Below are 14,645 nucleotides of genomic sequence, written 5' to 3'. Positions count from 1 at the left end.
CAAATTTCCCATTGATCTTTGCAACTAAACTCCAGACTCTTTGTTCAAACTGGAATAAAGTTACCTGGAACTATGATACATGTTTAAAATTCAAACAAGTAGTAAAACAGAATATGATTGAATAGGAAACTTTCAACTTATTTCTTTTGAGAAAAAGTTGGAAGACCTGTATAAAGAGAGAAGCTAGTTCATAGAAAACCAATGCAATTGTAGAGAATGCAGCAAACATTATTAGAAACATATCATAGGGATAGAAATGGAATCAGAACAAGTGAAAGAAAGATATTTTACAATAAAAATATAGTTCATCAAATTCCACAATGAAAGGACTATCACCCAACTCTGTATGGATGGTGAAGACATGTCCACCACACCAGACATCCTTGAATCCTTTCAAAAATACTACAAAAATCTGTCTGAAAGCAACAGTGCTATATTAAACTATAATTCTTGGAACATTAATGGCTTTCCTGTTCATATCCAAGACAGGTTGGATAGATCCATTACATCAGCTGAAATTATCATAAACTATAAAAATACCAGACAAGAAAATTCCTGGGACCTGATGGTCTAAGGCAGGGGTCTTCAACCTTTCAGACAGTGTGGGCCACATTAGAAATTTCAATAAAGCCTGCAGGCCACTAAGCCATACTTTCCAGATTCACAGGGAACACTGTGCATTTGATACTTTACATAAAATCCTATAAAAATAAACAAACTCAGCTTTAAGAGCATAGCAGGAGTTGGATTCATGATAAGTAAATACAATCAATACTTGAAAAAAGTTAATTTAATGAAGAAAACATTCATTTTTTACAATGTCAATGGGCAACGTTTTTCCTTGACCAGCTTGTCGATGTTGGAAGTCACTATGCACAGAGTATTCTTGAGGTGTTGTTCTGTAATCTGAGTAACTGTCTTGGACTTCACATGCTTCATTCTGGAGAACTGTTCACATAAGTATGTGCTTCCTAACAAAGCTCCCATCTTCAAAGCATGCCGGCGAAGATTAGGGAATGCGTTGTCAGAAATGTAGTCTTTGTAAAATGTAAGCAAGAGCACACTGAATAATTTTTCTATCAAAGAAGAGTTGTTTTGGAGTTCAAGCAGTACTCAGCCTGGCATTTCGGCAGCATTGACACTGAATGGCATTGAAAATAAATCTAAAGAAGACTGTTAGTTACGAAAATGACTAAATCTCTCTTCGAACTCACTTCGCAACACGGCTAATTTTGTAGCATATTCATCAAGAGACTAACAGTTGGACTCAGCGAGAAGCTGAAAATGAGGTATTTTTTGTGACTTGTGCCTCTCAAAGTTTGAGCTTGGCCACAAAAGCTTTGATGTGATAAAACAGAGTGCGCACAAATTGATCTTTGGATTGTAGCCAAGTATTTAGGTCATTCATATGCAACGAGATGTCGGTTACAAAGGCAAAGTCTGTCATCCACTTGGGATTATTAAATTCCACAATCGGATTCCCCTTGGTTTGCATGAACTGCTGTATTTCACTCCATAAGTCAAAGACTCTTAAGAACCTTCCCTCTGCTCAACCAATGCACATCACCATAATAAACCACATCGCCGTGATCTGCTTCACACTCTTGGATCAAAAACTCTTGGAATTGACAATGATATAATCCTCTTGCCCTAATAATGTTGACAACAATCACAATAACTTTCATGACATTCTCAAATCCAATAGTTTTCGTGCACAAATTCTCCTGGTGGATTAAACAGTGATAAGGGATGAAATCTCTTCCTTCTAGTTCTGGTTCTTTCCGTAACAGTGCAACAAAGCCTTTGTTCTTTACCACCATAGCAGGGGGACAATCAGTTACCACACCCTCGAGGTTGGTCAAGCTGAGGTCGAAACACTGGAGCGTTTTCTTGGCGGATTCAAGAATATCAGTGCCTTTCATCGTTCCCTTCATAGGTACGAGCGCTAGCAGTTCTGTCACACTGAGTTGTTGATCAATGCCACGGACAAAGATAGCCAGTTGTGCTGTATCCTTCACATCTGTGCTCTCATCTAAAGCAAGTGAATATGACGCAAATTCGGACATTTTTTTTAAGTTCCTTCAATGTCATTGGCAAGTTCTTTGACACGTCGTGCTACAGTTACCCCCATACAAACTCGGTTTTTTAAACACTTCCTTATTATTTGGGCACAGAATATCCTCAGCAGTGATGAGACACTCTTTCACAAACTCGCTATCCAAAAAGGCTTTTGATTTTTTAGCAATTTTTTCAGCTATTGCATAACTTACTTTGATGCATGCTTCACTCTCTTCCCCCTGCTTTTTAAACGTACCCTGCTGGCATTTTAGATCAATTTGGAGACGGTTCACTTTATCCACACGAAGCCACCCTTGAAGGTGATTGAAACTGGACACATGCTTTGTCTCATAATGTCATTTTATATTGTATTCTTTTGATACTGACATTGCCTCACGACAAATTAAAACACACTGGCTTATTGTCGATTGGCACAAAAAAGTACAAATCAGTCCATTTTTCATTAAAAACCAGACAAGAATCACTTGATTTACGCTTTTTACTCGTAGACACCACAGTGATGGAAGGTAAACCCAAAAATGATCCAAAATGGCTGTGTAACGTTTATTATCCACTGAATATGTCTCACACTAATGAAAAAAGTCTGCAATATAAAACCACAATAGGATGTGGCTGACACAACGAACCTGCATGCACTTATACAAGAATATCACACTGTTCACGACTGACTGACTGTGGATGAGATCCTCTTGTATTTATATGAAAATAACGAAGTGTTACATCCTGAATGAAGCACTTTATTAAAGAAACGATTCATTCAGGATTTAACAAGTCAGAAAAATCAGCTGAGAGAAAAAGCTTGTACTCAAACAGAAGAAATAAAGTACTAACTGTAATAGAAATAGAATTACCTCCTTTTAGTAGAATTGTAATACCATGTAAAGAACTTCGTGTATAAATGAGTATTATATGAAATGCATCATGTATACAATGAATGGGTAAATTAGATGCAAACATTAGTCCAAAGGTAACGGGCGGGCCTGAGGCATTGGCAATCTCGGAAAGTGACACACATTCGTTACCCGGAAGATGCTGCTATGATCTCGCGATGTGCCGAAGTTGCCGCGGACGAAGAAAATAGTGGGTGGGAAAAGATCACAGAAAGTAGTAAGAGGGTGCTAAAAAGGTGGGGGAGGAAGTGAAGAGAGAATAAAAAAGGGTTTGCACCCCTTTCTCAAGGCTTTTTTCGCCTGTTTTGCTGGATGATGATTTGACGTCTCTCGTGGACTGGTGGTTCCTGATGGTGTTTCTTGGCGATAATTCGATATTTGAGGGTGCGTCTTTCCCTTCGATGTCTGAATTTCTGCCGGTACTAAAGCGTGAGATGTCGGCACATGCTGCCTTCGCTGAAAGTTCTGACGGAATACTATCGCGGACGTATATTATGAACCGGCAGCTAGAAATGAGGATGGCCCGAAACAGATCGAGAATAAACGAGAGAAAAATGCCAGGTGCAGAGCATAGTTTAATCTGATGACCATAGTGACCCACCACATGGACACAGGCTTATGGACATATCGATAGGTAATTCAAACAAAGAAGGACAGTTCAGATGGACCTGGAGATCCTGCCCCAAGAAATGGTAAAGTACCGATTTTGTTGTGTAATTACCCAGTCGGAAAAAGGGAAAGATCATCGTAGTGTATTAATCGAGTATGGTCAGCATTTGAGAACTTTAAGTGATTATTTAGCAGTGGCTGATATCCATAAGACAAATTGTTAGGAATGATTATAGATGATTGTGACTAGCTTAACATGCAAGACAAAAATAGTAGGTAGAAAATTGAGTAGAAGTGTATAATGTGTATATTATGTGTGTTAAGTCTCTAACTCAAAAGAAGGATTTTTTGCTCATGTATTAGAGTATTAATCAGTTTGAAAAAGTTTGATTTAGCATGTCCTTGAACTAACTGAAAGTGAGATTGTCTAAGTGTATATTATGTCTTTAGATTCCAATAAATATGTTTTTTCTTTTATACCTGAGTTTTGCCTGTGATATGAACCAAAACTACCACTCATTAATCTGAACCATAGTGGGGGGGATTGTAAGAAAGGTATATCATGTTGTTATAGGTAACGGCTGCAAACTAGAATTTACTTAGCCACAGTAAAGCGTTTGATTTATGAATTTAAGCACTAAATTATTCACCTATGTGCACCAAAAGTCTGGAAAAGTCTCCCTGAATAAGAGTACCCTCTATTCTAGGATATTGGCTGGCGCAGCTTTAAAAAATAAATTTGTCAATATCTGAAGAGGAGACAGCCCCAGAAAGAAATTAGAGGATTCGTTTCTTTTAGCAAGGAATGACCTTTAACAGTGAGGGTAAGCATGAGAGTGAAATTAGGAATCGACTAGAGATAAAGAATTTGCTTTCCTTATAGAATGAACACGTAAGAAGTGATACAGATATTAGTCAGGGAAATCTTGTAAGTCTTGTAGTTATTGTAGAGAGGAAAAGTCATAAAAGAAGTAAATTATTAAAGGAAGAGCAATGACATAAATTGGTGCACACGGCAAATATTTAACAATGGCGCAGCCGGTAGAATATAACAGAAGTATCGAGAACCTTCGAGATGTATCTGGAATTCACTAGTCAGCCCACTCGTTCGAGTGGGCTGACTAGTGAATTCCAGCCATCTACCTGTGACATTAGTACTAGTACTTAAGTACCGCTTGGCAGATGGCTGAAGAAGCATGTCTATTTAATATTTATTTTTATAGGATTTTATGTAAAGTATCAAATGCACGGCTTTCTTGTGAATCTGGAAAGCATCTTACAATTCTAAATACAGCAGTATAGCTTAGTGGCCTGCAGGCTTCATTGAAATAATTTTTTATTTAATCACATTTTAATGTTAAGTATTTATTTATTTTTAAGTTAAGAGGCTTAACTTAAAGAGTTAAGCCTCTTTACCATGGCCGGCGGGCCACGGTAAAGAGGTCCGAGAGCCACAGGTGGCCCGTGGCGGCTCATGGCTTGAAATCGTCAGGGTACTGCAACTTTTGAAATATACATACACACTGTAAGTACAGTGTATACATGTTTGGATAAAATATCAAAATTATGGTAAAAAGTTTAAAAAAAAATTAAACATGAAAAAATATTGTTTCTTATCGATAAAATTATACAGTTTGGTATAATTCAAAATTACTTAAAAATAAAATATATTCTTCTTGTTTTGTTTCCTGAATAAATATTGTTTATTATCGATAAAATTATACAGTTTAGTATAATTCAAAATTACTTAAAAATAAAATCCAATATCATAACCCCAATAATGTTCTAAAATAAAAACTATAACAAATGTTATGTCTGTAATGCCCAAATATTTAAAGAGACGGAGTAAACACGATAAGCAAGACGAACACTCTACTAGCAGCATGAACTGTATATAAACAACAGTGGAACTGTGTGACGGACAGTGCTGCATTAAGCTAATAGCTTGCATCTCACTATGACGTGCATATGCTTGCGCATGTAGCAAATACTAGCAATATGACACTGTGGTAAACACAGTGCTGCTCGCCCTCTTAAGTGCTACAAGATGGATTTTTATTATTTTTTATACAAAATAAGAGAATTGTATAGGATTGTTGATGATAAAATTAAATGTTACAAGCAAATATAAATAAATATTTATATATCGAGAAAAATTGGGGGTGCTGCAGTTCCGCAGTGCCTATGCACAGGACGCCCCTGCCTGCAAGCCATGCATTGAAGACCCCTGGTCTAGGGATAGAACTTTACTGAAAGGCCTGGGATTTTATTCTTCTCATTCTGGTTATACTGTTTAATTCTTTTTTCTCTACAGGTCACATACTAAGTGAATTTGTAGCATGACATAACGACATAATAATGGATCTTACTAAACCATTTGATAATGTCTGGCATCCATTTCTGTTCCACATCATCCAGAAACTGGTGTTTGCAAAAGACTGCTATCTGTTATTAAAGGAGCCTGTGAAAATACTACCACCTGCCTCCTAGGTTAAATGGGTTCATTCAGACCAAGTCAAAACTCAAAAAAAGGAATGAAGCAATATTGACCTCTTAGCATTGATTCTGAACCCTTTGTATTTCAAGTTGACAATTCGCATGCTGTGTAAGGGATAACAGTTCCCTCAACTACAAAGGAAAATAAAGTATTAGCATATGCAGATGATGCAGTAGGCACTTTGAGTGATAATAATTCCATATACATCTTTTTGCTATTTTAGAAAAATTCAGCAAAATCAGTGGATTAACTATTAATGCTGGCAAGACAAAATTATTTTCGAACATTTTTGTTCCTGTGTATTTCAAACAGATTCTTTTTTTATTGGAGAAAGGATGACATTTCCCCTTTTATGATGATATAAAAGAGCTGAGGCCTTTCCCACCCCTCTCTCTCATATTATCCATTTTCTTTTCTTCCTCATAATACTATCAAGCTCTCTTGCACCTCTATAATAACTATTTTAGGCTTATGACACCTCTTTACCCCCTTTACTTTTTCACCTCAATAAAGGTCAAAACTGGGCTAAGTAGAGACCCCCTCCATAATGCACAGCATTGTGGAAGTTGCATTATAGGATACTAAGGATTGACGTGAAGTCATCATCCTCTATATACAAGTAGCCTAACCATGAAGATACTTCATGTTTGGTTAAAGGATTGAACAAGATTAAACAATTTCTCGACAAGCATAATTTACAATGTTCTCCACTGCTCTTCTTTATTCAGGAAACTTCATAGAGCTCAAATGGTTCAAGTTTTCTGATGTTCTATAACTAATGCCTAAAAATCTGTTTTCCTCACCATTCTCAAGTGGGGTGAAGATAATCTAGTGAATTTCAATGGTATAAAAACACAGTCCTGTCTTATTTCTCAAAAGAAAAATCTTGATTCACTCTCCTTTGCTTTTGATAATATTCCAATCAAGATCAGTTCTCTTTTTAAAATTTAGCCTATTCCAGAAGAAACACATTTCGTATATAGCCTAATCCTCCTAGAATGGATATTCTTTTTTTTTTTTTTTTTGTTTGTTTGAAACATCTCTCCTAGACAATTCCAAACATCTCATAAATCCTAAATCTGCCTGACCTTACAATATTGTTCTCATACTTGAGGTGATCCACCTAATACCTCATTAGGAATGCTCAACTATGTTCAGAAGAGAGCAATAATCTTCTTAATAGATGATAACTTTCTCACAGGTGCTCTGCTTCTGGATTATATCCTTTTTTATAAGCATTTTCATGAGTACAGCTCAAATGAAATGGTAACCATAATTCTTCAGCTTCAGAAGCTGCTGATCAACATTCATACACATTTCAATTCCAAAATTACTAAACCTTTATTCTCATCCTTTTCATTCATTCCATCAACAACTTCTGTTATTCAGAACAGCCTCCCTGATACCATTTTCCCCAATGAATAGAACCCTCAGTTCAAGAAACATATCAACAAATTCCTTCTTCTCCCTAACCACCCACCCACCCACCCACCCACTCACTCACTCTCTCTCTCTCTCTCTCTCTCACACACACACACACACACACACACACACACACACACACACACACACACACACACACACACACACACACACACACAGAACTGCATGTTTTGTGAATACTGGGTATAGAGTTGATTTTAAAAAAATTATAAATGGAATTTGTTTAAAGAGGACATCAGAAGAATGGAAGCATGTAAATTACTTGTGCTGCTAAAGCACAAGTAAAATTAGATGCACAAAATTAGATGCACAAAATAAAGTATTCTGACAAATAAAAGAAAGTGGAAATATCATTCTTCATCATTAATGGTAATAGTCCAATACCAATGGGTACCTGATCCACTTTTTGCCCCCCCCCCCCCATCCCTTCCTGTCCATTATCAGGTGACAACATTTGTAAATTCTCTTCCTCCAGTTCACTCTACTTCATCTAATCTCATCTTATTGAGTCTACTATTTTCATTTGGAAAGAAATCTGAGTTACTTTTTTTTGTAATTGGCAGTAACTGCACCCCTTGCCATTTCTTTATGCACATGGAGCTCTTTTAGTTCTTGAAAAGTTATACTAAAAGCTCATGATTTGATATATTTCTATTCTGTTACAAAACCTTCTCAGAGAGTATGATCTGAAATACAAAGGAGTGATTCATATTAATTATGTAAAATAAGAAAAGTTGGTATACAAATAAATATTTTATTCCATTATCAAATTCAAATTAAATATACACATGAAGACATCAGCTACAAATGGATAAAAAATAAATAAAATAAATGTTGAAGTACAAATATTTTAACATAAATACCAATTGGTCCATCATCAGCTTCTAAAGGAGGTTGGTCAAGGATGTGTCTGAACAGAGGAATAAGAAAAGCTAGGGTTTTGCCAGAACCTGTCTTAGCTATTCCAATCATATCTCTACCAGACATAACAGCAGGTATGGCTTGTGCTTGAATGGGTGTGGGTTTTTCGTAGTTATGTCTAGATAAAAAATAAAAAAATAAATAAAAAATCAGTAAACATATAAGTGACATATTTAAAAAAAAAAAAAAAAAACACTTAATACTTTAATTTTGAAACAAATAACACTGCAATCCAAAGACAAGTAAAAATACAAATACTGCATATTTGATGGGGAATAATTTTTAATCTTCAAATAGAAACTTCAAGAATAAGCCTCCACAAGTTAATCAGTTAACTTAACTTTGCCATTTTTGCTACTGGATACAATTATATTCATTCATGTCCCTAATTATTTTTTTTCAGTAAATATTTAAATATTCACATGCAATACCATCAATGAATTTGTGGATAGTATCTTTTACACTTATTGGAAGATACAACCAAAGGAGAATCTAATGCAGAAGATTATTAAAACGCAAGCTGCAATTATTTGGACACATCTGCAGAATGAGTGAGGACCGGAAGATAAAGACAATCATGTTTGGTATCATGGATGGTGTAAACAGAAGAGGTAGACCATACAGAGAATGGAGACAAGACATAATACACACAGGACTGGTGCAGAATGAGTGTACAGAAACTGCGACACTGCGCACTGGACAAAGAAAGGTGAAGAAGATAGTGACGGAGGCATCGGACACCAACGGGCAGTGAGCCCATGGTTCATGATGATGATGACCTTTTGTACTAATGGACATGTCAATATTTTAGTATATATTATAGAATAAAACAATTCAAATACAAGGGACATCCAGAAAGTAAGTTCCAATGGGCTGTCAGAGAAACAAAAATATACTTTATTCGAAATTAAAGTAGACATCTTTCACTACTTTTCTACATAATTTCCGCCATTGTTCAGGCACTTATCATAATGGGGCACCAAGAGGTGTATACCTTTGCCGTAGAAGGTTGCCGCCTGTGATGCAAACCACGTATTGACTGCTTCTTTGACCTTATCATGTTGAAACCATCGGCCACCAAGGAAAGATTTCAGGTGTCTGAACAGGTGTAAGTTGGCGCGAGGTCAGGACTATATGGGGGATGTTGGAATTGTTCCCAGCTGAAGGTGGCGAGAAGTTGTTGTGTTAAGCCAGCCATGTGTGGGCAGGCGCTATCATGAATCAAAATAACCCTGGTAAGCATTCTACGTAGTTTATTCTCGATCGCACAATGCAGTTTCTCAAGGGTTTGGCAGTACATACTCATGTTGATTGTGCAGCCTTGCCCTAAGAAGTCTACCAGCAAAATTCCTTGCGTGTCTCAAAACACTGTGCACATGTTTTTCTGAGTGGAAACCCTTGTCTTCAATTTCATCTTGACTGGTTATGAGGTGTGCCTTCACTCCAGGGACTGTTGTTTGGATTTTGGGGTTGCATGCGACACCCAAGTCTCATCCTCAGTGACAAGTCTGCTCAGGAAAGCATCGCCATCCTCATGGTAACATGTCAAGAATTCCAATGCACTGCCCAGCCAATTCACTTTGTGTTGTTATGTAAGCAACTTCGACACCAAACATGCACAATTTCTGATAATTCAGTTTCTCCGACACACGTTCATGAAGACATGAATGTGAAACTTCTGGAAGTTGCAAGTGACGTCATAGTGAACCCCCCTATTCTGTCGAATCTGCTCTTCAACTGAACACACCAAATCGTCAGTCACTAAAGATGGTCGCCTGCTCTATTCATCATCGCATACACGTCCTTCCTTCATTAAAAAGTCTTACCCATCTTCAATGAAATGAATCACTCATTGCGTGTTCTCCATAAACCTCAATAATTTGCCAAATGAATTTCAGCTGCTTTAATTCAATAAATGGATAATGGCCCAATTTCACCTGCGGCAGGCAATTTGATTTTACATGCAGTAGGCGATTTGAATTTCTTAGACATTATAAACACACACCAAGAAGCGAATGCACTGTAAGAATGTCTGAAAATGGCACCAATGCCTTGCTACGAATCAACAAACTAGCACGCAAGTGCACCAATCCGATCACAGCACTGCAGTGAAAATATTTAAAAACAGAACTTACTTTCTGGATGTCCCTTGTATGTATGTATGTGTGTGTGTGTGTATATATATATATATATATATATATATATATATATATATATATATAGGACAGAATTTTTACAAAGAAAACAATTAACAATCTTGATATGACAACTCGCCCAGTGACAAACCAGAAAAGAGAGTGGTAGCTTCACTGAGTTACTAATGAGCTGGCTTTAACTCTGAAACATTATAAATGGATTTGAAGAAGAAGCAGCAATATGAGAATGCACATCAGATTTTTTTATGTGATTCTCACTGATGAAAATGGAAGTACACATCCATGATTAATCATATTAAAATGCAAGCATGGCAATGAATTTATTATTATTATTTATATGGGCAGTCATGGAGTCAAAAGACTCATTGGAGGAGACCCACTCTATCCATTAACACATCTATCACACATTTCATGTGTTGAGGTTTAAGTGCTGTGAGGACATCATGTTGGAGGCTTAATGAAATATATATAAAGCACTCAGAAAGGATGAAAACTGATTTTAATATTTCCAATATTTTGTCTCCAAAAAGTAATTTATTGTCTGGCCAACTCACTGCTCTCAGAAAATTACGGAAAGAAAAAAGTATTGTCATCACCAGACTGGACAATGGTAATGCCACAATCATCCTTAATAGCATGGAATATAATCAAAAAATAGAGATTACCCTCCGAGATTGCGATACCTACATCCCACTAGAATACAAGTTTTAAAAAAATTAAAAAACTTACTTAAAAAAGTATCCTACTGGCCTCCAGACATTACAAAAAAAAAAACTCAAACCTTTCTGTTCTTGTTCCCCTCTCCCTCAAACATACGGTTTACCAAACATCCACAAACCTAATTCCCCCCAAGACCAATAGTAGATGCCACTAACACACCATGCTACAAACTGCCAAAGCAGCTGGCTAACTCTCTGACTCCCCTCACTGGACTTATTCTATATAAAAAACTCTACCCATTTTAAAACCTGGATAGAAAATCTAACTTTTAATAATACAGACATATTGGTGAGCTTTGACATCACTTCGCTATTTACCAATATTCTCTTAAGTGATTTCTGACATCTTAGATCTCCCTTTGCCATCAATTCTGGTTATTTTTCTTGGAAGAACAAAATTTACAAACAGAGGGAACTGCCATGGGTTCCCCTCTTGCCAATTTTTATATGGAACATTTTGAAAAACGAGCCATAGACTCAGCCTCTCTCAAACCGTCTATCTGGCTAAGATAAGTAAATGATGTGTTCTCTATTTGGCCTCATGGCCCAGACACATTAAACTCCTTTCTCAGTCACCTCAACAGCCTAGAATCCAGTTTATGATGGAAAAGGAAAATAATAATAGTTTACCCTTCCTGGACACCTTAGTTACACGCCTTCCTAATGGTAAACTTTCCTTCACTGTATACAGAAAAGCTACGCACACAGGCAGATACATTTATAAACTCTCCCACCACCACCCAGCTCAACTTCTTCTTCTTCTGCAGCTTTTCCCACTTAAGTAGGGTCGCTGTTTGTGGTGAGTCTCCTCCACAACCTCCTGTCTTGGGCTGTAGCCACATCCAAGTTCTTCATCCTCAAGTCTTCCTCCACCATCCACCTCCATCTCTTCTTTGGCCGTCCGCGTTTCCTCCTCCCCTGCACATCCATCTGCATGACTTTTCTTTCCACACACTCTTCCTCCTTCCTCATCACATGACCAAACCATCTCTATCTTGTCTCCTGTATCTTTGCTCCTAAGTTCATAACGTTCATTGTTCCCCTTACATAGCAATTTCTCAGACGATCCTTTCTGGTCACACGCACATCCCCCTAAGCATTCTCACCTCCACTACCTCCAATCCTGCTGATGTTATTTTTCCTCAGGGCCACAGTATCCATAGCATGAAGTCATAGCTGGTCTCACTACTGTCCTGTAGATTTTGCCTTTTAGATTAATCGGCATCCTCTTATCGCATAGCACTCCAGCCATCTCTCTCCAGTTCTTCCATCCTGTATCCCACTTCCTTCTCAGCCTCATCATCCTCTTTCATTGTTGAACCCAAGTATCTAAAGTCACTGACCCTTCCTGATGACATCTCCTTCCAACTGTAGATCTGTCTCCTGGTTGCCTGCCATCCACATTGCAACACATATACTCTGTCTTACTTCTGCTCAGTCTCATACCTCTCTCTTCCAGTACTTTCCTCCAACTTTCCAGTTTAGCTGCCACTTCTCTTGATTCTGCACACAGCATGATGTCATCTGCATACAACATAGTCCAAGGTGCGTCTTCTCTCGCATCCTCCATCACAATATTAAACAGGAATGGACTTAATGCTGACCCTTGATGCAAGCCAACTGTCACTGGAAAACTTTCTGTCTCTCCCAGGCAGGTTCAAACTCTTGTTTTCACATTTCTGTATATCTCTTGCACCAACCTGACATATTTCTCCAGTACCTTCTTTTCCCTCAAACACCTCCAGACTTCTTGTCTTGGCACTCTATCATACGCTTTCTCCAGATCAATAAAATCCAGGTGTAGCTCCCGTTGCTTCTCTCGAAACTTTTCCATCATCATCTGTCATAACCCAAAGATAGCATCTGTCGTCGATTGACCAGGCATGAAGCCAAATTGCTCCTTTGCAATCTCCACCTCCTTCCTCAGTCTTCCATCAAGAACCCTCTCTAGGATCTTCATTGTGTGGGACATCTCCTTTACTCTTGTAGATGGGGACAAGAGTACTTTCCCTCCATTCCTCAAGTATATTTTCCTGTTGACAAACTTTTATTAACAGGTCCCACAGCACAATTCCCACTTCCCCTAGTGCCTTTCATGCCTCCACTGGGATTCTGTCGGGGCCTATCGATTTTCCATTCTTCATCCTCTTTATGGCTTCCTTCACTTTCACTCTACTAATGTTCTGCACCATCCCCTCATTAGGCTCCCCATCTTCTCTGTGAGTCCTTGATTTTCTTCATTTTCTTCATTCAAAAGCCCTGCAAAGTATATTCTCCATCTGTTTCTTATATCCACGTCCCTCCTTAATACTCTTCCTCCAGAGTCTTCTATCTGCCTCACATGTACAATGTCCTTTGATGCCTTATTTCTACATTTTGCCAATCGATAAAGCTTTCTCTGTCCTTCCTTTGTTCCTAATAGATCATAAAGGTCTTGATACGCTATGGCCTTTGCCTGTGCAACAACTCTTTTGGCTTCTCGCTTTTTCTCTGTCCTCTACCACTCTGGACTTGTCCCACTTCTGCTTTGCCTTCCTCTTAGCCGTCACTGCATCTTGTACATTATCATTCCACCACCAACCCTCCTTCTGCTCTCTAATCTTTCTGGATGTTTCACCAAGCACCTCAATTGCACAGCTTAGAAATTACATTTGACCCAATCTTGTACATTTTTTAATCCATCCAAAATCCTCTCTAACACCTTCTCTCTAAAATGGTTCCTCACGCCCTCTTCTTTTAAGTGAAGTTACTTAATTTTCTTCCTCCCATGGCTTCCAAAGGTTCTTATCTTTGACTTTATTTTAAAGTCTGCTTACAGCAGCCGGTGTTTCTGCGCCACCTGATCTGTTGGGATTACACCCAGCTCAACAATATGGCATTATTAAAACTCTAACCAAGATAGCCCACAATCTTTGTTCCTAATGGTAAACTTTCCTTCACCATATACAGAAAAGCTATGCACACAGACAGATACATTTATAAACTCCCCCACCACCACCCAGCTCAACAGTATGGCATTATTAAAACTCTAACCAAGACAGCCCACAATCTTTGTTCCAGTGGAACTGCCCTTTCAACCAAACTCAACCACATACACAACACCTTCTCCAATGGCTACAGCGATTACAGTATTAAAAAAATAATCAGTTCCTTCCCCATTCCCCAACCACCTTTTCAGAAGGAGTTCAGAAATGCCATCGCCATACCCTACATCTGAGGCACATCAGAAAAAATAGCCAAGTCATTAAAAAAGTACAACCTCCACACAGCATTTAAGCCCCACTGCAAACTTGCCACCCTTATCCATTCTACCAAAGATCAGCTGCCTCCT

At 38.0% G+C, this 14,645-nt stretch overlaps 1 protein-coding gene across 3 annotated transcripts in view; it reads right to left on the bottom strand.

Annotated features, from left to right (window-relative positions):
* Prp5 (pre-mRNA processing factor 5) overlaps positions 1-14,645 on the bottom strand; it is a 593,106-nt gene that overhangs the window by 278,930 nt on the left and 299,531 nt on the right. For all 3 annotated transcript variants that reach the window (XM_090403381.1, XM_090403382.1, XM_090403383.1), the window contains exon 10: positions 8,382-8,557. In XM_090403381.1, the coding sequence (XP_090259507.1) occupies positions 8,382-8,557 (176 nt within the window). The remainder of the gene's footprint in view (positions 1-8,381; positions 8,558-14,645) is intronic.

The sequence above is a fragment of the Typopeltis vanoorti genome, chromosome 14, assembly GCF_054136105.1.
Source record: "Typopeltis vanoorti isolate ZY-2024b chromosome 14, IOZ_Tvanoo_1.0, whole genome shotgun sequence".
In the NCBI taxonomy this organism is placed as follows: domain Eukaryota; kingdom Metazoa; phylum Arthropoda; class Arachnida; order Uropygi; family Thelyphonidae; genus Typopeltis; species Typopeltis vanoorti.
Note: the sequence above shows the minus strand (reverse complement) of the source record. Positions and strands in the feature narration are given on the sequence as shown.